This window comes from Zootoca vivipara, chromosome 11 (assembly GCF_965207765.1).
Source record: "Zootoca vivipara chromosome 11, rZooViv2.hap1.1, whole genome shotgun sequence".
Classification (NCBI taxonomy): domain Eukaryota; kingdom Metazoa; phylum Chordata; class Lepidosauria; order Squamata; family Lacertidae; genus Zootoca; species Zootoca vivipara.
In genome coordinates, this window is record NC_142594.1 from 31,271,589 (window position 1) to 31,293,492 (window position 21,904).

Below are 21,904 nucleotides of genomic sequence, written 5' to 3' on the forward strand. Positions count from 1 at the left end.
TCTACTGGGGGTAAGCCCCACCAAACTGGGTGGTAAGCATTAGCAATGGACAGGTCAGTTCTATTTCTGGTCCTTGACAGCTTTGCAGTATGCTCGTTCCTAAACCTATTCTGCCCTGTTTCAATGTGAATCGACAATCATTGCTTTTTTTAAAAAAAAAACAGCACAAGCATTTGCATTATCTCAGCATGCATTTTACCCCCATCATACACATTTAACACATATTTTTGTATGTTTTTAGAGCTGCACTGCAAAATTCAAAGCAGCACAGAAATCAAAAGGGTAACTGTGCTCCAATCTGTGTATTAGTCCAGGAAAGCATGAATCAGATCAGTTTACTTAAAAATGTGGGCCAAACCAAATCTTCAAACATCCCTAGTACACCATGCACAACATCACACTGTAAGGCTACAAAAGTCCTTTGGATATCCACCTTTCCACCCTGGTCATACTCCTATCACTCCAACCCTAATTATCACTACGGTAGGATTAAAATAGTTTAGAATGAACTTGCTTTGTTCTTCCACGGCAAAAGGAAGGGACTCACTTAGAGCCCAACAGCTTTCAACACCTTCGCTCTGGCAGGGAAGAAATGTTTAGTTGGGAACATCTTGCTGCATTTAGATGGACTTATTGCCAGGTAGGTGTTCATAGGTCTGCAGCCATAAATTGAATTTTAAACTGGAGATTGTACAAGCAAGTATTTTAAATGCAATACAGTATTGAAGTCTGGTGGATTGTAGTAGGCACATTAGACCAGGATAATCAAATGACCAGTAATGATTTGTTTAATTGAAAAGTGAGAGCATCAGATTTATAACTAATTATCTGGCTGCAATCCCCAGGCAACTTGGTCCTGAATCAGTATGACCTATTCAGTGATATTTTTTTTAGGAATGTAGCTTTCATTCTGATCATTTGTCCCAGCTTGTTTACAGACCTCTGACAAAAACAACAGCATGACCATTACAGCAACACATGTTAAAAAGAACTGACAAAATTTGTCTCATTTAACAAGAGCAGTCTAGCTCCAGCCATTTACATATATTGATTTTGAATGTCAGTGGGAAATCAATTAAATCATTTACCGAGAGGAATCCCCATCCACAAAGAATGCAATTGTATGAATCAATACTGTCTGAAAACCAAACTCTGTGCTCTCCACCTTACCTCTTTGAATTTGTGAGCCAGTTTGCTGGTGTCCACTTCTGTCGGGGAAAACATGTCATCGTTTTCGGGAAGCTCAAACACTTCAATGGCCATATCACCTCCTGGAAGGACAGGCCCCATGTCGTCCTCATCTTCATCTGTGGCATATTCTCCTGTCTTAGAAGCACAGAATTAAAGCATTTCTGAAATTCTCTCCCCTTAATGAAATAGAGGACCTAACCGAACAGTTTTCAAAACAAAAACTGGGTAGACTTGCTTGATCAAGAAAGCCTACCCAGGCATTTCACTTTAACGTGTAATCTTGATTTGCGATTTTAATATGTGTTTTACAATTGCTAGTTTTAGTTTATATTTTACAGTAATTGTTTATGTAACTTGTTTGTTTAATGTTTGCTTTTATTGGCATTTTCAACTTCTTTTTTTTACTGTTCATTGTAAACCGCTTAGAGGTATTTTCTTCCAGTAAGCGGTATATACATGTTGTTAAATAAATAATAATAAACAACCTTTTTTAAAAATTGGGAAATAAGGCGAGCAAGCATGAAAAGGCACTAGAAACAAAAGGCACAGGGTAGAATCTTTTGGAAAGTTCTAAATTCTAAAAGTACAGCAGAATTCTAATGGCTAAGATCACAGGAATTGCATATCTTTCTTTCTTTCTTTCTTTTTGCACAGGTCCCATCCTTCCTTTATTAGGAGTGCAGGGGAATATGCAGAGTTAACTGATTCTGCCTCACAAGCACCCTGTTAAACAGACCACCAGAAGATGCACAATTCCCTCTCAATGACAGATTGGTCACGTGTACAGAAAGCTCCCCTGTACCTGTAGTGGCACACAACTTGAACAGATTCTTGAGGGGTGACCATGGGAAGTGGCCATGTCTGGAAAGCCTTCTGTCCACCTTCGTTTTGCTCCAGACTCCTGCTAAGAAAGATCACTCTTCTTCTTGCCAGAAGCATCTACCTCACCTTTTCTTGCCAAAGGGAAGAAGAAAATTACAACTTTGTCTGCTTTCCTTGTTCTCTCAGGCACTGACTGCTCTAGGCAGAAGTTAGGAGAGGGAATCATTAAAAAAAAAAACACAAACGAAAAGCAGTTATTGCCTGAAAGAACAAGGAAGGAAGGCAGCTGGGGAAACCAGGTTCCTGTCTCAAAAAAAATAAAGGAACCAAATAAGCAGTGAAGGATTTCTTCTTGCCAGAAGCACATCCAAGTGAAGACTAGACAGATGCTTTCCAGCCAGAGCTGCTTCTAAGAACCTGCAGCTACTACAGACACAGGGAGGCTTTTGTACATGTTCTCTCTTTTTTAATAGGGTTGTGTGGGAACTGACCAAGGATCATTCCAGTGGCACCTACTAAACTCCATAGCTGTGTTCGGATCAAAACGGGATTCCCTAGTCAAAGTCCTATCTGCTATACCTGGGGGTAGTCATATTTTGGCCTGCAACTGAATAAATGAAGGAGGGACTGTAGCAACATTAGCTGTTTAGAATTTAAGTTGAATTAATAAGCCACATCTCAAAATATGATTAGTATGCCACATGAAGCAACAAATCAGAGGCAAGTTACTTTCTTCACAAACCTTTTTAAGGTAACAGTTGTTATTTTTATTGTAGTTGCCTGAGGTTCCATGACATTCTCTGTCAGTATTCTAAAACAGGTGATAACAAACATTAAAAAAGAACTCTTCTACACATTAATACGATGGTCAACAAACTTTTTGTCTGTATAGACCAGGATTCCTCAGCCTCAGCCCTCCAGATGTTTTTTGCCTACAACTCCCATGATCCCTAGCTAGCAGGACCGATGGTCAAGGATGATGGGAACTGTAGTCTCAAAACATCTGGAGGGCCGTGGTTGAGGAAGCCTGGTATAGTCTCTACAACCATCCACGAAGCAGAAGCAAGGAACTTTGAAAGCAAGCATTTGCCTTGGTTTCTCACTAATGGAGTTCAGATGACAAGTTAACACTATGTTGAATCAGAGGGCATTGGGAACAAATGGAACCTGCAGCAAAATTTTCTGTTCAGGGTACTCCACCCAGTTTCCCCTCTCTTCTGTGCCCATTGAGCATGTTTAGTTTTTGTTGAACTGTTTTAGGTATCCTCCCTGCTGAGTTCACCCACCTGCAAATGTTTTGCACTTCTGCAAAGTTTTGTGCTCCTCCAAGCCTGCTGGTACACCTCTGTATTAGGCATGAATCAGAAGTTGCTCACCGAATGGGGTGCAACCCAGTGGGTGGGTTCCTGTTGCTTACTGGTAAGGAGAGGGGTGAAGAAGTTGGCTTGGTGCAAACATACTGGCAGGTAGACCTGATTGGCTCCACTGGGTGTGTTTGTACTGTGCTGGCCTCCCCATTGCCTCAGCCATCCCAGTACGCCACAGCAACCCACCTGCCAGGAAGGTAGTACTGGCCCACTCAGTGAGTTGCTTCTGCCATGGATGGTGGCATTTTGGCTTCATAAAGGCTGCCACTTGAAGATCTGAGTTTGTTGTTGGTATATCAAATGTGGAACAACACCACGTCCTTTCTGGCTATGCGATTTCGCCTCATACTTTGAGTTAAGGGCTGCATGATTGCATGCTATATGACTTTCAGCTATCTGCAAAATGTAATTGTTCTCCCCATCTCCAATAACAAGGAAAAAATAAAATTGGGAGAAAAACTTGTAAAGTAACATGTATATATAGCAGGCCTTGGGGAGGGGGGTGGGAAGGGTTATACTTGAAGCATCTCCTTACACAACACCACCTTCAAAACTAATCACAGTGAGATAAAAATAATCCTCTGCCTGGACAGATAACAGTGCTTCTGTGTATTAACAAACCTTGCTCTTAATAAAGAGCCATCCAAATCTTCCACGAGAAAAACAAAATTCAGACAAGTATTGGGCATCAGAGCTAGTCTTTTTAAAACTCAAATAATTACTTTAAACTCAGGCTTAAATTTTATATCTATATCTATATCTCCATCTAAATCTATATCTCCATCCTATAAAAGTTAGTAGCCATGGTTTTTTTTCCCATCCAAGAAAGTGATATACTGCTTTCTTCTCTACATAACAGCAGAATGATTTCTTTAGCACAGATGTCTAAATGTGAAGTCTTTTTAAAGTTGGAAGGCTGCAGAAAATGTTCCTATTTAAGTTGCACAGACACAAAATAATTTGCAAAACATTTCCATAAACATGGAAAACGAGAAACTACAATTCTCGAAAATGTTGGCATTTATTCTAAATTTTTTTTTTACTGTTCTGAGAAAATATTGTGAGAGAATATTTCATCAATAGGATTATACTGGTGTCTCTTGGTTGAGAATTTTTAGAACTCACCACTTGTTTTTAAAGATGTTTCTGCCAGCTGTATGTATAATCAATGATTTATTATTATTATTATTATTATTAGCTGATGTAGTAAGTTTTACATTGCTGTTAGCTGCTCTGGGCACTATAACTACAGTAGAAAAATGGAATGTAAATTTTGCACATAAATTTTCTGCGCTCCTTCTCTCACTACTCCTTCACCACAATGGGAAGGTAATGAATGAACTGCAAGTTGTTCTGAGTTTCTCTATACATTCTACTTGTGATGAAGGCATCGCAGGAGAAAGCAAGCAAGGCCTGCTATGCATATATCACCCTGGGCAGAACACTCAGGGGTGAAGTACTGCCTGAATTGCACAGTTCTTACTCTCCAATATGAAAAGCTTGGTCAGGCCTTGAGAAATCTTGGTATATGAACTCAAGACCAAGTGACATACTGCCAGGTAAAACTGCATCCCCTCTAGCAACAGGTGATCTCGCAATAGTTCTTCCTTTGGTTGTGTCTAGGCTTGATTAACACAATGTGTTATATACATGGGGATGCTCCTGTATATATAGACCAGCTGAAGTGTTTAGAAACTTCAGCTGGTCTAGAATATGACGACTAGATTGCTAACTGGCATTCAATGTGGTGAACTTATTTGACCAGTACTACAGTATATGTGCAGGCTCCCAGTTTGTTTCCAGACTCAATTCGCAGTGCTTGCTTTAACCTATAAAGAGTTAATCAGTTTGGAAGCAAGTAGTCGAAAGGACTACTATCGAAAAGAACTCCCCGTAAATTCTCCTTCCATAGACATATGTGCTTGGCAGCAGCAATGTTCCCTTTATACCACCAGACTAGAAGTATCCTGTTCTCTTCATCTATTAAAAGCTAATAATCTAGAACTGCTTCACTGTTGTCTAGTTTATTTTGGATATTTGGTTACTTTGTTTTTAGGTGCGTTGTTTTCATATCATTTAACATTAACTTGGTAAGCCACTTTGAAGACCAAAGATTTTTGAAAGGCATATAGACATACCTAAAATAAATACAGAACTATTATTATTATTATTGATACAGGAAAGCCATTTCTTGATTAACGTGGCAAGTAATTTAATTGACAAGGGGAAAAGATGTGGATGTGCCATGCGTGGTGACAGCTGGTATTTACTGAAGCTTGAGAACTAAGAAACTCACTGACATGGTAAATACCAACTGTCACCACACTGATGTGCATTCATAAGGAATATTCACCATGCAAAACTGACACAGTAAAATCATTTTGCGATTATTTCACCACATGAGTGGATATGAATTGGCCCTCAGAAGGCATAAAAATATGTCTCTTTCCTCCTTTGGTTTTTTTTTTTTTTTTTTACCATTTTGGGTCAGAGGTGAGGACTGGAAACTTGTTTTTTTAAAAAAAATATCAAAGTAGGGTAGTCAAGTTTTTTGTTTTTAAAAAAGAAGAATCTGAAAGTGACATGATATGTACAGTCATACCTCGGGTTGTGAACGTGATCCGTGCGGGAGGCGCGTTCGCAACCCGCAGCGCTGCGTCTGTGCATGCACGTGATGTGATTCGGCGCTTCTGCGCATGATGTCATTTTGTGTTTCTGCACATGCGCAAGTGCCGAAACCTGAAAGTAACCTGTTCCGATACTTCCAGGTTCGGTGCAAAGCACAGCCCGAGGTATGACTGAAGGTCCTGTGTGCGTGTCTGGACAGGGAACCAGGCAGAGAGCCTTCTCAGTAGTGGCACCCGCCCTGTGGAACACCCTCCCACCAGATGTCAAAGAGAACAACTACCACCAGACTTTTAGAAGACATCTGAAGGCAGCCCTGTTTAGGGAAGCTTTTAATGTTTGATGGATTACTGTATTTTAATATTTTGTTGGAAGCCGCCCAGAGTGGCTGGGGAAGACCAGCCAGATGGGCGGGGTATAAATAATAAATTGTTGTTGTTGTTAATAAGTTGTTGTTGTTGTTGTTGACCAGAAACACCAGGGACAATATGGAGCCCTACTTAGCATTCAGAAGTGCCATTTTTCTGCCCCAACCCAGAGAGTACTTTCAGCAACAACACTTACATATTTACAGAGAAACTTATTATGCCTAACATGACTATCTATGATTGTGGTCTTGTGAAACAGAGTGGGGGGTGGGGAATGTTCATTTGCAAAAGGAGTTGTTTTCCTACTATGATTAGACAAAGCATTTGAGAGAGAATGAAATGCAGGAAAGGGAGCTTCACGAAGTTATAAGAGAAAGAACAAACATATTACCTCATCGTCATCTGCGTCGTATTGTGCATAATGCTGTTCCAAAAGCTCTCTTTGGCGACGTTCCTGCTCTAGGGTCTGGCTAATCAGCTGAGCCACTTCACTTACTTGTCCTGGCCTTTCTCTGCCAATTATAAACCTGAGGAGAACATCAGGGAACATGAATCATTTGCTGTCTTCTCCGTATGATATATGAAACGATGACCAAATGCAGCAAAAAGAGTATTGTTGCATGCTAAAGGCTAACAACTCGATTATAGCATAAGGTTTCGTGGACTGGGGTCCACTACATGAAAGCGGCGTAATACATGCCCAAATGCCTTGTTTGAAAACAATTAAGTACATGTTCATCTATTACCAATGCACAATTGTTTTAGAACTGTATTGTGCTAGACAAAAGTTTAAATTGGAAGTCACAATAATAATAAAAGCATGCCGTTGTAATTATGGGAGTTCCTCCATGACCTAGAATTACAAATGTTTATACTGCAGCGTTACAAAACACTTTCTATGAATAGAGGAGAGATGGTGACCTGAGTGTATCAATGAGAGGGGAGATTCTGTCCTTGTGGTATATTCTGGTTTCCTAATAAAGAATTTCATGATAAGAGAAAGCAACAGCCATGTTTTACCAACAGCAAAGTATACATAGAAGAGGGGAGTGTGTGCCCGCCCCCCTTCTGCAGCTCAGATGTCAGTCACCAGCCAGATCCTGTCTGACAACGGGCAGGTGAATTTCTGTACACTGGGTTGCATTAATAAATGCATGTCTACCCTCAATGGTTTGCAGCTACTTCAATATGTATTATGAAAGAAGATTGTGTGCATGATTGGTGTCCATAAAGCCCCTGAGCGGAGAAAGCTGTGGCTGGATGCAACAAATCAATGGGGGGAAAGACAAACGAAAAGACAGAGTAAATGGTAAAATGCTGACTATGGTTTAGATCCAATGGGCCCTCCAAACAGCTCCACACACACAGCAGAGCTGCTGAAGACCCCCTTCCAAACAGGGTCTCCTCTGCTGCCTGACCCAGACCCTGAAAAGCCTCCAATGCAGTGGATGGAAGCATGGAGGGGTGGGAACGACAAACCCTGGCACATGTCTGGAGACAACAACACACACCTCAAGGGCCTGTGGATCCCAACAAAGAATTTAAGTCCTGCTGCCTGCATTCCATGCATTCTCCTCAAAATCAGCATGCCACTGCAAACCTGTGGCAGCCTAATCACACTGTGCATATATAAATGATTCCTGGCATATTATGCACTCCTTTCCTTGGCATGTAGTGCATACGCAGATGTTTGGTTCTTTATTTAACTGCATAAATTAACAGTCTTGGGCCATACGTTATAGGCACAGCCATTTCTCCTTCATCTCCACATTTTCTTGAGAAATGTTCCATTGTTCCCTGATTATAGAGGGAATAGTTCCTACTGTTCCTTCCATTTCCCTATGCCTTCATGCTAATCGCTATTTTTATTGCTTTTAAATTTATTCAGGCTGCAAGCCTTGTGGACACTGGCACATCATGTAATTCAATCAATGGCCTGCTGAATCGCAAAAGCAAAGGAGGATTTAAAAACAACTCAAAAGCAGGAAAGTGTACTTTAGTTAGAGGCTATAAAAAGGCTGCAGAGATTTACAGACAAAAGCATTTTCTACAGCTGTACTCCATAGCCAATTAATTCACTTCCATACCACAGTGTGTTATATAGGATGCATGGGTTTTTTTTGGGGGGGGGGTTGTTTCTCATTTTGCTGAAAGATTATCCGAGTTATATATTCCATTTATGTCCTGACTTTCTTCCATAGAACTCAAGGAGGAAGACCCAGGCCATCTTGATTGCAGAAAGGTTCCTGCGCCATGTGATATACAGTACATTGTTTGATCTGAGGCGCAGAGGCTACAAATTCTCCAGTGGAATTTAAGATTCTGTGTCAATCTGTAACACAAGTTCTCAAGAGCATCACTTCTGCTGAGTCACTGGTCAGACATGAAGTCATAGGGAGAAGCAGACAGGAATGCAATTTGGCATGTACAAAGTTGCCAACAATGGAGGAAGAATGGCATCTAAAATGAGCTTATCTAAAGTGATGCAGTCAGGGGCACGTTGCGATACCAAACAGCTAGGAAGAGACAGCATGCCTAAAACGCATATTAACCTATATTACACGTCCCTCAAGACATGGCTGGTCTTACTTTGAGGTGTCCCCATCAGGTGAGAGACTGGGGACCAGAAACGGTAGCCTGCCCTATGCCCTCTAGTCTAGTTTGCTGCCCTTGGGTGCTGGTGAGGGATGCTGCTAATCCTTCATGAGGGTGGAGCTAAAATTCAGCTGTCAGCCTGATTGGCTTCTGTATGTGGAATGGGGGGGGGCATCTTGTCCTTCATCTCAGGCAGCAAAACAGTCTCAAAAGGATCTGGAGAAGGCCATGATAAAAGCCAGGGGCTGGGAAGGAATCAAGAATAGGCTTGAGAATATCTGAAGCCAGGACAGCCAAGGCCCATTTCACCAAGTCAGCTGAAAATTGGTTAATCAAACGGCAAGCTTGTCGTGCCATAAGCTTGTGAATATTGATGGACACAGCATTAGGGTTGCCAGAGTCAATAGAGGACAGGACTTCTGTGCCTTTAATTGCCCTGCTCTCTTTTGAGTCTGGAAATTTCCAAGCAAAGGGTCTGCTGGTTTCTCTTTAAGGTTTCCAGACTCAAAAGAGAGCAGGGCAATTAAAGGCACAGAAGTCCTGTCCTCTATTGCAGTGTTTCCCAACCAGTGTGCCTCCAGATGTTTTGGGACTACAACTCCCATCATTCCTGACCACTGGTCTTGCTAGCTAGGGATGATGGGAGTTGTAGTCCCAACACATCTGGAGGCACACTGGTTGGGAAACACTGCTCTATTGAGTCTGGCAACCCTACACAGCATTTAATATTCTTGCCGGAGAACAATGTAGGTGAATCTGCCATTTTTGTAAGTTTGCTCACATGAATTGGATCTTATGGACCCCATCAAGGCCAAGGACCTCTGCACCAGGCCCAATCTGAATGCACAAAGTGAATTGCTAGAGACTTCTGCCCTTGCAGCAGTCTCTGTCTCATGAATATTTTGGGGTGGGCTACTTTGTGGGGGGGGCGTATAAAGACCCCGTTTCCCAGCATTCCATAAATAGTACATACGGTACTTTAAAGCAGTTTACAGATGTGGATTTTCTAAAGTGCAAGATGTTTAATTAAATATTGAAATGTATTCCATTTCTGATTATGCAGCCAGAAACCAGCATAAAAGAGCCATAATGTTCTGAATCACTGCCTCAAAGATTAGCCACCAAAGCAAAAGGACTTCAATAACCCTGCTAATTATATACTTCCTATTACTGGTTCACTAGAAGGAGACATGTACTTTAGTACTGGCAAGACTGTATTGAGAGGCATACGATATGATTAGAGACAACAGGAAGTATAATAAACTTTGTGAAGTCACACAGCAGGAACCAACAGATTATAGGCAAAGTCCACCAAAGTCCAATTCTCTGGTGCAACCCCTACTGAAACGAAGGTGAGCTGTGTAAGAGTGCTGGGGGGGGGGTGTTGCCCTTTGACACCAATGATGCCTAAAATCCAAGATAACGTCTCACAGGAAAACACTCTGCTCAGGAAGTCACTGCTCAATTATTCTGAGGCTACTATGGGGCACCTTGTTGAAGCAAAGCAGGTCTAGACATGGTCAGAGCCTGGGTGGAAGAAACCATGGGAACCCAGAAATATGCCACCTTGAGTTCCACAAGGAAATAAAGGTGGGATGCAAACGAACTAAATAACTGAACACAGACACAAACAAAAAACTCTCTCCCAAACCCCAGAAGCAGTTAAAAAGCAAACCAAAGAATTCAGCACAATGGATAAAACAAATTCCACAGTGGAGACCATTGGGAAACACTTCACAGTCCTATTTTTGGTCCTTTATCTCTGCTTGATGGAAGGTGTGCTTCCTTAATGACTTACAGAATAATGGACAAAATGTCAAATTTAAATGGAATGTATTTTCAACTCTAAAGGGCACACTGCTCTGTATAATAGGGTGAGAAAGAGGTCTAGCTGATGGCAAAACCGAGGCCTTGTGGTTGGGTAGTTATTGCTCAATTGCCTTGTTTGGACTTTTGCACTTTCCCTGAAGGTGCAGGTTTGCAGTCTAGGGGTGCTCCTGGGTCCATCTCCATTGCTAGAGGCCCAAATGACCTCAGTGGCAAGGAGTGCCTTTTACCAACTTTGGCAGGTGAGCTTCGGTTTGGATCATTGAAATCCACTCTATGTGGAGTTGACCTTGAGGCTGGCCTGGAAGCTGCCGCTACTGCAAGATACAGCAGCTAGACTGCTCTCTGCGAAAGACTATTGCTGCCCAGTTACTGCTGAAGACTAGCATTGGCTGCCGATCAGCTACCATGCTAAGTTACTGATGCTGGGACTGGTGTACAAAGCCCTATACTGTACAGCTTTGGGACCCGGTAATCCAACAACTCATCTCATTGCTTAAATACCTAATCTATCACTGGAGGTCCATCTTAGCAGGACATCCATTTCTTATAACATAGGAATCAGCCCTTTAATGTGGCCCCTACCTTTTGCAACCTCCTCCTGTTACATATCAGACAAACACAATCTCTACTGTCTTTCCAGCACTCAGTGAAGATGTTTTTTAACTGGAGCTTTGTTCCAATCTGCATTTGTCTTGGAACTATTTTAGCTGATTTTATATATGAAATTGTTTTTAGATGCATTGAATTTTTTTTTTACATATGGAACTGCTTTTAATTGCTTTTACACTTCTCTTGCTTTAGGGTTGTGATTTGATTGTTATAATCTACCCTGGGGCCTTATGGTAAAGGAGAGATAAGGAATCTAACACACAAATAAACTCAATAGCTGGCCAAGCAGCAAGAAACAGATTAAATGAGCATTCCTCTGTAAAAGAAAATAGGGCTGCTTCAGAAAGCAGCAGTAAACTCTCTGATATGAGATAGAGGCAGAATTCCACAATTATAAGCAAGCAGCAGAAGTTAGTTAGAAGGGGAAGGAGATTTAAGCCACTCCAGGGAAATATAATTAAACAACAACCTCAGGATAAACGATGACAAGTTGGATTATCTTAAAATAATATCAATGTGAAATACTGGCTTATTTTATATGAAGGGCTTTGAAAGAGTGTCTGCTAATGACTTATAACCATCTAAATACTGCCAGCTGATAAAACCTGAAGCCATTAAAGATACAGGATGGAAAACATAAAACCTGGCTACATTTTGCACTTTCAAGAGTGACTTCGATTAAGAGTGAATTCCATTATGCTTATACAAATACATGTATACATCCAAGCTAGGTAACAAGCACTAGCATTCTTCATATTATAGCCTTACAGTCCTAAATCTCAGAGTAACCACATTGCCTTAACTACTGGTTATGGTCTCCTTCCACCTGTAATAAAATAGGAACCTTACAACAATCTCCCAACCCTTTTACAGGTCTCTGTAACCTCTATTTACAGCAACTAATAACTCATCCCAGGCAAGATCCAAGTCTGGATGAAGGCAAAGATCAGGATTCTAGTTTATGCCAATAGGCAGAGGTGAACCACAGAAGTATGCTGGCAGTGTGGGAAGATGGGGCAGAGAAGAATCTGCTTATTGGGACACAGGCTTCAGGAATCAGCACACTGTCCAATCGCTTGACTTTGTTCCTCACCTGACGCAAGTAGATACAATAAGCCGTATCAGTATGTCAAAACAGGGACGGTTTCTCCTAGCAAACCATGACTAGCAAGCACATCTTAGCTTCATGATTATGGTTTGTTTGGGAGGAACCATTTTCTCCCAAACATTTGGTGAAATATTTGTTGTTCCTGGTTGCACTAAGGGAAAAGCATAACCGGAGCACTGCTGAAGTCCAATAAGTGATTAACTATGGCTTAGCAATACTTGCCAACAAGACTACTGCATCATGTGCAATGTTTTATTATATTTTTATATATGTTGGAAACAGCCCAGAGTGGCTGGAGCAACCTAGTCAGATGGGCAAGGTACAAATAATAAAATTATTATTATAATAATTGTGTCCTCAGCGCGCTTTTAAGAAGGCTGAACTGGGAGACAACTTCCAAAACCTATTACAATAAATGGAAACAAATTACATATTCTGAAACATAGTCTCAGAACATTTCAGCAGGATGTCATTGTTTACACAAGCAGAACTTTCATTTGTTACTATAATAGTTTACTTTAAACCTAGGAAGTTTGCAATTATTTTTATCTTTCTCAAATGTATCAAATGCCAATGTAAAAGAAACATTTCCATTAGACAGTAAAAACATTTTAGAACCTACTAACTCCAGCTAATATAAAAACGGATGAAAGATTTCGTGCGGATAAATTTACCTAATGTTGCTGTGCCAAAGCTAGAAAAGTTCAGAAGGTAAAAAGCACATTTCTGTGTTAACGGTTTCTTCACTGTGTCAGCTAAAGACAGTTGAGCTACATTATATCCGGAAGCTACAATGCACAATCTATTCTAGGTCAGTGACTTCCATTGTCATGACCATTCAGAAAATGTTCATGAAGCTTGGCAGGAAGCAAAGTCACTAAACAGTAATAACCTGTAAGCTTTCTAGAGTAGCATTGACCGAATTAAAGAAGAAAAATGAAATACAAAGCTGTAGTTTAACTTCTTTCTAAACCTTCTTCTGCACAATTTATCAAATACAATTTCTCATATTTAAGCTAATATGTCTTTGATCGGTTATGCTGGGGGTGGGGGATAAGAAGGAATGCTTTAGGGGACAAATACCAGTGACACTAGAAAATATGTATGCCCGGTAATGACACACACACACACATTTAAAATAACAATCGCAAACAATGCTAATTATGGAACAATTTACTTAAACAAACTACTTAAAATTCATTTGATGTTGCAGCTTGCATAGTAATGTGAAAATGGAAATGCAACTATAGCAATACTTTGCCAATTCTGCCTTTCAAATTAAATAGGGAGGATTGTTGCCTACTAATCTTCATTACCTGCAGCTGCCAATTGTAGAGGTAAGTGTGGCACTTCCTCTGAAAGAATGTTCTTATGCACCATGGGAGCTTACAAGTAGAGAGGTAAAGGTAAAAGGCAAAGGGCCCCTGGACAGTGAAGTCCAGTCGAAGGTGACTATGGGGTTGTGGCACTCATCTCGCTTTCAGGCCAACAGAGCGGGTGTTTGTCTGCAGGTAGCTTTCTGGGTCATGTGGCCAGCATGACTAAACTGATTGTGGCGCAACAGAACACAGTGACGGAAACCAGAGCACACGGAAACGCTGTTTACCTTTCCGGCGCTGCACCAAGTGGCAGTCAGGTAGCACCCACTCTCCCCAGGGAGACTTGCCTAGAACCTTCATTACATGTCCCTAGGCGCCCAGCGAAAACGTTCCTCCCCAACACAATTTTACAGCACAATTCTATATATGCTTACTCAGAAGTCAGTCCCACTGTGTTTAATGAGGCTTAAAGGTAAAGGTAAAGGGACCCCTGACCATTAAGTCCAGTCATGGACGACTCTGGGGTTGCGGCGCTCATCTCGTTTTACTCCCAGGTAAATGGGTATATGATTGCAGCCTCAACTATCCTACCCTTTCCTTCATCTTCTCCTGCTATGTGCTTGGTAACTAGACCTGCACACAGCATGCAAAATGTGGGCACACCATTGATTTATATAGCAACATTATTATACTTGATGTTTTATTTCTAATACTTCTTTCCTTTCCGTTTTATTTTAATTGTTTTACTGACAACCATCAATTCCTGCATTTCAAGCCCTGCATACAGAGACATCTGAAAGAGCCCTAAACATTTAGATTTATTTAAGAACTACAAACTCTGGGAATAAAAATATTACCAAGGGAGAAAATTGACCTCCCAAATTGAAATGCACTCACAGAAGGCTTTTACTTTTTACAAACATCTAACGAAGTGTAACAGCTGAAGAGAAAAACACTAAATTTCAAGTTTGAGCCCTTTATTGGGCGATACTTTGAATAGAGCTGTAGACCCTCCTGAACAGAGATAACCTTGCCTCAGTTATCCATGCTTTGATAGCATCCAGGCTAGACTACTGCAAATGTATTGCATTTGAAGACTATTTAGAAACTTAAGTCTGGCCTTGAAAACAGCAGCCAGGCTACTAACTTGCCAAACGGAACACATTTTGCCAGTGTTCAGCAGATCTTCACCAGCGTCCAGTCAGGTCTGGCCTGAGATATTCTGCTGCCTAAGGCAAAGGACAAAATAGTGGCACCTCTCCTACGGTATTCCTGGGACAGGCAGCCAAATCTGCAGGTGGCCGGCTATCTTAGGATGTGCAGAGCAGGCCACATGACACACACAACTCTGTCCTCAGCACCTCACTGTTGTTCCCTAATCACTTGGCATTTACTGCCTGAGGAGGCACTCCTCTCACTCTGCCTAGTGGCTGGGCTGGCTGTGCACTCAGTTTGTTCCCATCATTTACATTTCAATTTTAAAATACCAATTAAGTGTTGGTTTTGACCTATAATGCTTGAAGGGCTATGGACCAGAGTACTTGAAGAATTGCCTGCTCCAATATGAACCAGCTCCTTCTCTGAGGAGTCTCCTAATGTCGGCTCCAGATTATAAGATTAGGTAGATGATGATGGCACCTTCTCCATGGTGGCATCCTGCGTGTGGAGTACTTCTCTCAAACAGTGCCAACAATGCCAGGTTAATAAAACGGTTTGATCCCCCTGGCTTTACTTTCAATCCTTCCCTCCTCTGTGTGCTATGGTCCTAATGAAAACTGGAATCCTGAACATGACATTAAATTAAAAAAGAAATGGCACCACACACTCTGCATTTAATACAACATGTAATTATGCCACGAATGGTGAGACAAAAGATCTCCTATCGATCTTCCTTCTCTTCAGTCAGGACGGGGGACTGGGTTTTATCTGCCCCACCCTCTGTGAGCCAAATCTGACAAAATGGCAAGGCCTTAAAGCAGGCATCCCCAAACTGCGGCCCTCCAGATGTTTTGGCCTACAACTCCCATGATCCCTAGCCAAGAGGACCAGTGGCCGAAGTTTGGGGGTGCCTGCCTTAAAGGCTAAATGTGGAGGCCATTGCTGGCTGGGGCTGATGGTACCAGGTTGTCCAAGGCTGATACAAATGATCCATTGTAGCAAAGGGTTTCTTAACATATATATGCTTACTTATGATCGAGTAGTTGCATGACCAGAAAATATCACAGGTGCCGCCAATTTAAAACGTACTTTGTAAGGATTTCTCATAGTTACCTGACTTTCCCTTTGGTGTTTCTGAGGACTGTTGCAGCAAAATTTTGTGTGACACCAACCAGACTGATCCCATCCACTTCTACAATTTGGTCATTTACTTGGATCCTTTCAGAGGAAATAAAAAAAAATGAAACGAAATAAAATATAATGTCTTTTTAAATTGCATTTGGAAGCAATAAATAAGTCAACAACACATACATGACATCTTGCATTATACATAATATTGTCAATTCCTATTGACAATGTTGTTTTAGAAGAAAATACCATGTGAAATCAAGATACATATTTTTTTTGAACCAGATCTCCACTTCCATGGAGGTAAATGAACAAACAGGACAAATTACAATTATCCAGCATCAGATACAGTGGCAAGAAATGTACACATGGCTGTATGAAAACCCCATATTTTGCGTTGTGCAAGACACACCCTATTTCCTGTGACTGCAATCTGTTTTAAATTACTATTACTCACAAATGCTGTACTGTTGCCACATATCAAAAGGTGCACAGAACAGGGCAGGACACTGAAGACCCAGCAATGCAAACCCGCAATGCAAACCCTGCTCAGTTTCCCACTGGTTTCTAAGGTTTTGCCAGGAACTGCCCATGGCCAGGATTCAATGAACAAGGCAACTAGTTCATGTCACACTAGTTCATGTCACACTCCATGTCACATGGCAAAACAATTTCCAAACAGGAGTTTTGGGGCATGCTCAGTATAAATAAATAAATACACTAGGTGAGTGTCTGGAAAGACTGTACTCAGTGATAAACTTGAACTGTTGCATTAGCCTACTTCTAATCTCCCTTCCCTCGTTTTTCTGCAACCCCAATTTAGATTATCTGTCAACTGTGAAACTGAACTGTGTCTTCCTTCCTTTCTTTCTTTCTTTCTTCCTTCCTTCCTCTCTCTTCCTCTCTCTCTCTCTCCCCCCCCCCTCTCTCTGGTTTCCTTCATTTTATTGTCTTGAGACTTACCTATCTTGTTATATCATGACTGTATTATCAAAATGTTTGCTTGCTTGCTTATTTATAAACTCAGTTAATTGGAAAATGGATGGAAACTAAATATATCTGGAGGTACTTTAAAGAGCTGGTGGGCCTGCATTATACAAATAGCTTGTGGCAATGAGTACCATATTTTTTGCTCCATAACACACTTTTTCCCTCCCAAAAAGGAAGGGGGGAAAGTATGTGCGTCCTATGGAGTGAGTGTGAGAGCCAGAGCCCGTGCAGAGCCAGAGCCCACGCAAAAGCCAGAGCCCACGCCAGATCTGCGCCTAGGACAATTAAAGAAAGAAAAATATTTTTTCCTTGTTTTCCTCCTCTAAAAAACTAGGTGCGTCCTATGGTCAGGTATGTCCTATGGAGCGAAAAATACGGTGCCAAAGATAAGATGCAGCCTAATAATAATAGGCCGGGTTGCTCCAGTCGAAGAAAACAGGCAGAGGTGTGAGACGTTGGATGTCTTTAGGAAGAGCGTTAAGAGAAATTAAAGAGGAAAAATAGCCAGGAGCAATGCAATGAAAGTGTTCAAAAATAAGAAGTGAGGTTTTAAAATGAACATGATGAAAGGAAGGTAAGCCAGCGCAAAGAAAATTAAAGAGAACTACGATACTGATGAGCACGGAAGGTAGAACGAGCTGCATAGTGACGAACTTGCTTGTGTTTTAAATTAAAGGTGGAACTCTCTGGAAGTTAGAGTCTGTACTTAGTCCTTAGTACCAAGCTTTCCATTTGTGAAGCAATCCTGTGGGCATGAGTAATGCATGCATAAAAATGAGCTCTTCCTTAGCTTATTGGCTTATGATTAAGCATGGCACTTGGTAGTACTAATAAGTACTAATAAGTACCAATTATGTCATAGACATACCAGTAATGCGCCGGCAGAAGTGACGTAGCCCAAGGGAACATAATCAAAGCAGATCTGAGCATCTACCATTACGGATGGTGGCCACAATTTTTTTTAAAAACGAGCTCTTTACAAATACGAGAAAGTGCATAGGAGTCAGCCCCGCCTTTGAACATTTCCCTGCGTAACGGCTCTGACAATGTGAAAAGGTAGCCAGCCGATTCAAGCCACTGGACCAAGAGTGCAGCCTTCCAGCAAAAGTGCAGTGCCCCAAATTAAAGTGATATTACAGTAACTAAGGGGGAGACATTCCAGGCACGTAAACATGTATTCAATAAAGCAGCTAATATGAAGCGACAAGAAGCAAGCATCTTCGTAAGCCTTGCTGGGTATCCCACAAAGAGTTATTCTGTCTAAGGTTCCCACCAGCATGGAAGATGAGCCTAGGCCTATGAAGGATGGGAGAGTTGCAGGAGGGAAGGGAGAAAGTATATCGCTCTCTGCCAAGCATTCCCCTGCTGTGTTAAAGAGATCAGGTAGCAGCTGATATGAAATACCACCTCTGGGACCTGGGGAGCTCCTGCCAACTTGACTACACAATGCTGGACTAGATTGACAAATAGTTTGACATTAGCTTCGCATGTTCCATAGCGGTACAAGGCTAATGTGAGCATTTCATAGCTATTTGGTCTATTCTATAGCCATATAGTGTGTAGGTGGTTCTGTTGGGTTGGAAAGGGGTCACTTTTCCTTTCTTTCTTCTTGAAACAGCCTTGTATAATGCAAGGGGGATTTAACCTTACAGCACACATTATCATTCAGGATACTTGCTAAAAACCTCCCGGAAATTAGAGAAATGGAAAATAAGAGGACAGGAAATTAAGCAAATACAGATGCACATGTATCTCATAATTTTATTCCAGAGCAACTCAGGTTGGTCAAACCATCGTACAAGTGCTATAAAACAGGCAAAGTGTACCTCCTCAGCAGTAGCTCGCTTTTATTTTCAGAAAGGTAACCAATTTATACCAGCTGCTATTCAGATTTTTGAAGCTAAATTGTTGTCCTAGCTACTTTTTGGGATCCCAGTATGGATACAAGCATATAATAGTGATTTAGATAAGATACATTCAAGTTTCTTGAGATGTATCCTGAGGCTCCCAAGTTCAATCAAGTGTGCAGAACTAGGTATACACACAATAGAATATTAGGTGTGAGCTAGCACTATAAAATACTGGCTGCGTTGCCATATTCGTTGCCAGCCTTCAAATCTGTTCTCTGACTTACTTTAGGACTCTTATAAATCCAGATGGTTCCAACTCTTACATAGAAAAATCAGATCTATTAGTATGGACTTGGAACCCTTGTATAATTCAAGTGAGCAATATCTTTACTGCAATATCCAAACCAGGTTAAGGGACACTGAAAAACAAAACATCGAGTCATTGGTAAATAAAATTTGCTCCCCCAAGTTCCTTGGTTTAAATCAACAGCTAACAGGGTCACTCAATATTAACAATTCCAGCCCAATGCAGAGCCTTTATGTTAGCCCAACTGAATGTTGTCCCCTCAGTTTTTGCCAAGGGCAGATATTTAAACATCCCCAGAAATGGTAGACATGGTGGATGTTCTGTGAATGTGCCGACACTGTAGAACATATCATTTTCTACTGTCCATTGAACAACCAGTCTGACATTAACTGAAAGGGTGGCTGTGTTTTTGTCAATAGTATCTCTTAGAGTGGTGAATGGCATTATTTAGTGGGAAGAAATCCCAATGAAAATCTTTGTCACGGCTGTTTATTTGTATATATTTTAAATTTTTATATATGAATGATTTATGATGTCCTATACTTGTAATACCTAATAAAGGTTTGGCAAAGTAAGCAAATATAAACTATTACCGTAAGAGGCTTGAGCAGGCCAGTTCTCTCCCCTTCGGACAGCTTCCATCTCAACTTGAAAGCTCACAGGTGCTTGTCAGATCACTTTAAAACATACTTCTGCATACCTTGGGAGCCCTCCAAGTATAATAGAAACTGCTACCTTATTGTTGAGTGGCTCTGCTTTGCTTCAAAACTGATGGGCATTAAACCATCTGAGTTTCCTATTAGAGGGAAGGAAACTGCACACTGTAGCTTGCCAAAGGCCACCTAATGAGCTCACAGAAGAGATGAGGGTCACATCTGATGGATAGCTCGGTCTTTCAGTCACTATACTACATCAGCTACCTTTCCTTTCAAGCCAAGGTATTTAAAATGGGCAGTCTTCCCTTAACCTTAGCATCTAGCTCAAGTATGCCGCCAGGGCTACAAAATAATACATTCAGCAAATATATGCAATGCAAGCTGAATTTTCTATGATATAATTGTCTTTACTCAGCAACCTAGCATATCAGCTCACGTTACTAATTGTATTTTTTGGGGAAATAATCTTCCAACCCTTAATAATGTCCCCTGGCATGTATGAAAAGGTTTCCGAGGACTGTTTTGGCAGCCTGAAAGGTTATGTTTAACAGCACCAACAAATGAGCCAACATACTTCATGTGCCATGAGTTTTGTTAAACAGGAAAACCGTGCGACCATTGTTAAGTTAGGGAAGTTGACAAAAAGAAAAGTTTCCCCATCCCCTCCTCCCCAGTGAAGCTACCTGCACTCCCATGAAAGGAGCTCTCTGGTGTGCCAGGAGGCTCTTCTGAACAATGTGGAGTCAGGTGAGGGGATGGTGCTTGTGCAGGGGAGAATCACCCCAAATCCTCAGAACCTAAGATATGTTAGCTTAAGGAGATTCACAGAAAGTAAGTTTCCCATCTTGTCCTCTTCCCCACCATGAGCTCTCCTGGCCCCATCCTCCACTGTTCAGGTTGCCTAATCCTCCCACAGAGGCTTTTCAGAGGTCTCAGATTGCAGGGGTGCAGGAAATGGAGTAAGGAAACTTTCCTTCCCTGGGCTATCTTAAGCTATATTAGGATCCAAGGCACTATTTGTTGAAGGGGACACCAAACGTTTTGGAACAGTAGGCACATTTTGGATTTTGGGAAAGGCTGGGAGAGCATCGCAAAATGACTGCCATGGGGGTGTGATATAACACAAAATCAAAGAGACAGCCACCCCAGAAATACACACACACACACACAGGCCACTCTTGCTTCCCAGAAATTGATTAGAAGGTACTTGCACATTTTGCTCCATAACTTACTTTCTGGGACATATAACATAACTGCAATAGCCATATTACCATCCTTCATTGGGGAACTGTTTAGCAGCAAAAATAAATAAAAATAGATCCAGCCTTTACATAGCTTGCGCTCTCTATTTATTAAACTATTACTTGCTTATGGCAAAGCCTTATCCACTCCCATTGTTGCGTCTGGTACTTTATAACTGGATAGTGTGGGTTCATCTCAAAGGGGGTTAATTTGTACACAGTCATGCCTTAGGACACAGAGCTGGGCTCCATGACTTTCATGTGCCTTTGAGCTCTATAATTTTGTGCAGTAGAAATCAGAGGACAATGAAGTAACTTTAATCAGCATCCTTTTAAAATATTTTTAACTCCTCACTTCGCAGTTCAGAATTCCTGTTTTATCTTCATATTCTGAGGCCACATGCTCTATAGGGTGTTGTGCTGTCCAAATTTTTTTTTTGTCTTTTCGGGAACAATAGTTTTTTTATTTTTTATGTTGATTTACAGATTTAGATATTACAGTAATTTACAAAAACTGCTGCCCTCTTATGCACTCCTAATCATAGTACATTTTCATTCTACAATTTCAAATACATTGCTTGCTCATAAAAAGAGGCAACAACTGGCTGATTAGCTAGCTAGTTAGTTTGTTGGAAGTGCAGCTACTTAACAAGTGGCAATACATTACTAGCTTACAGTTTACAGCATATGTAGATTAACGAGCAAACTTAAAATGATCATTTATGGTTCATTTTCATTCA

At 41.2% G+C, this 21,904-nt stretch overlaps 1 protein-coding gene across 18 annotated transcripts in view; it reads right to left on the reverse strand.

Moving 5' to 3' along the window:
* PPP1R9A (protein phosphatase 1 regulatory subunit 9A) overlaps window positions 1-21,904 on the reverse strand; it is a 137,703-nt gene that overhangs the window by 38,360 nt on the left and 77,439 nt on the right. For 10 of the 18 annotated variants that reach the window (XM_088653893.1, XM_088653891.1, XM_088653889.1 and 7 more), the window contains 4 exons: window positions 16,106-16,210; window positions 6,765-6,900; window positions 2,756-2,824; window positions 1,171-1,326 (listed from right to left, as the gene is read on the reverse strand). In XM_088653893.1, coding sequence (XP_088510019.1) covers window positions 1,171-1,326; window positions 2,756-2,824; window positions 6,765-6,900; window positions 16,106-16,210 — 466 coding nt within the window. The remainder of the gene's footprint in view (window positions 1-1,170; window positions 1,327-2,755; window positions 2,825-6,764; window positions 6,901-16,105; window positions 16,211-21,904) is intronic. The other 8 variants (XM_088653895.1, XM_088653894.1, XM_088653890.1 and 5 more) reach the window with 1 other exon arrangement.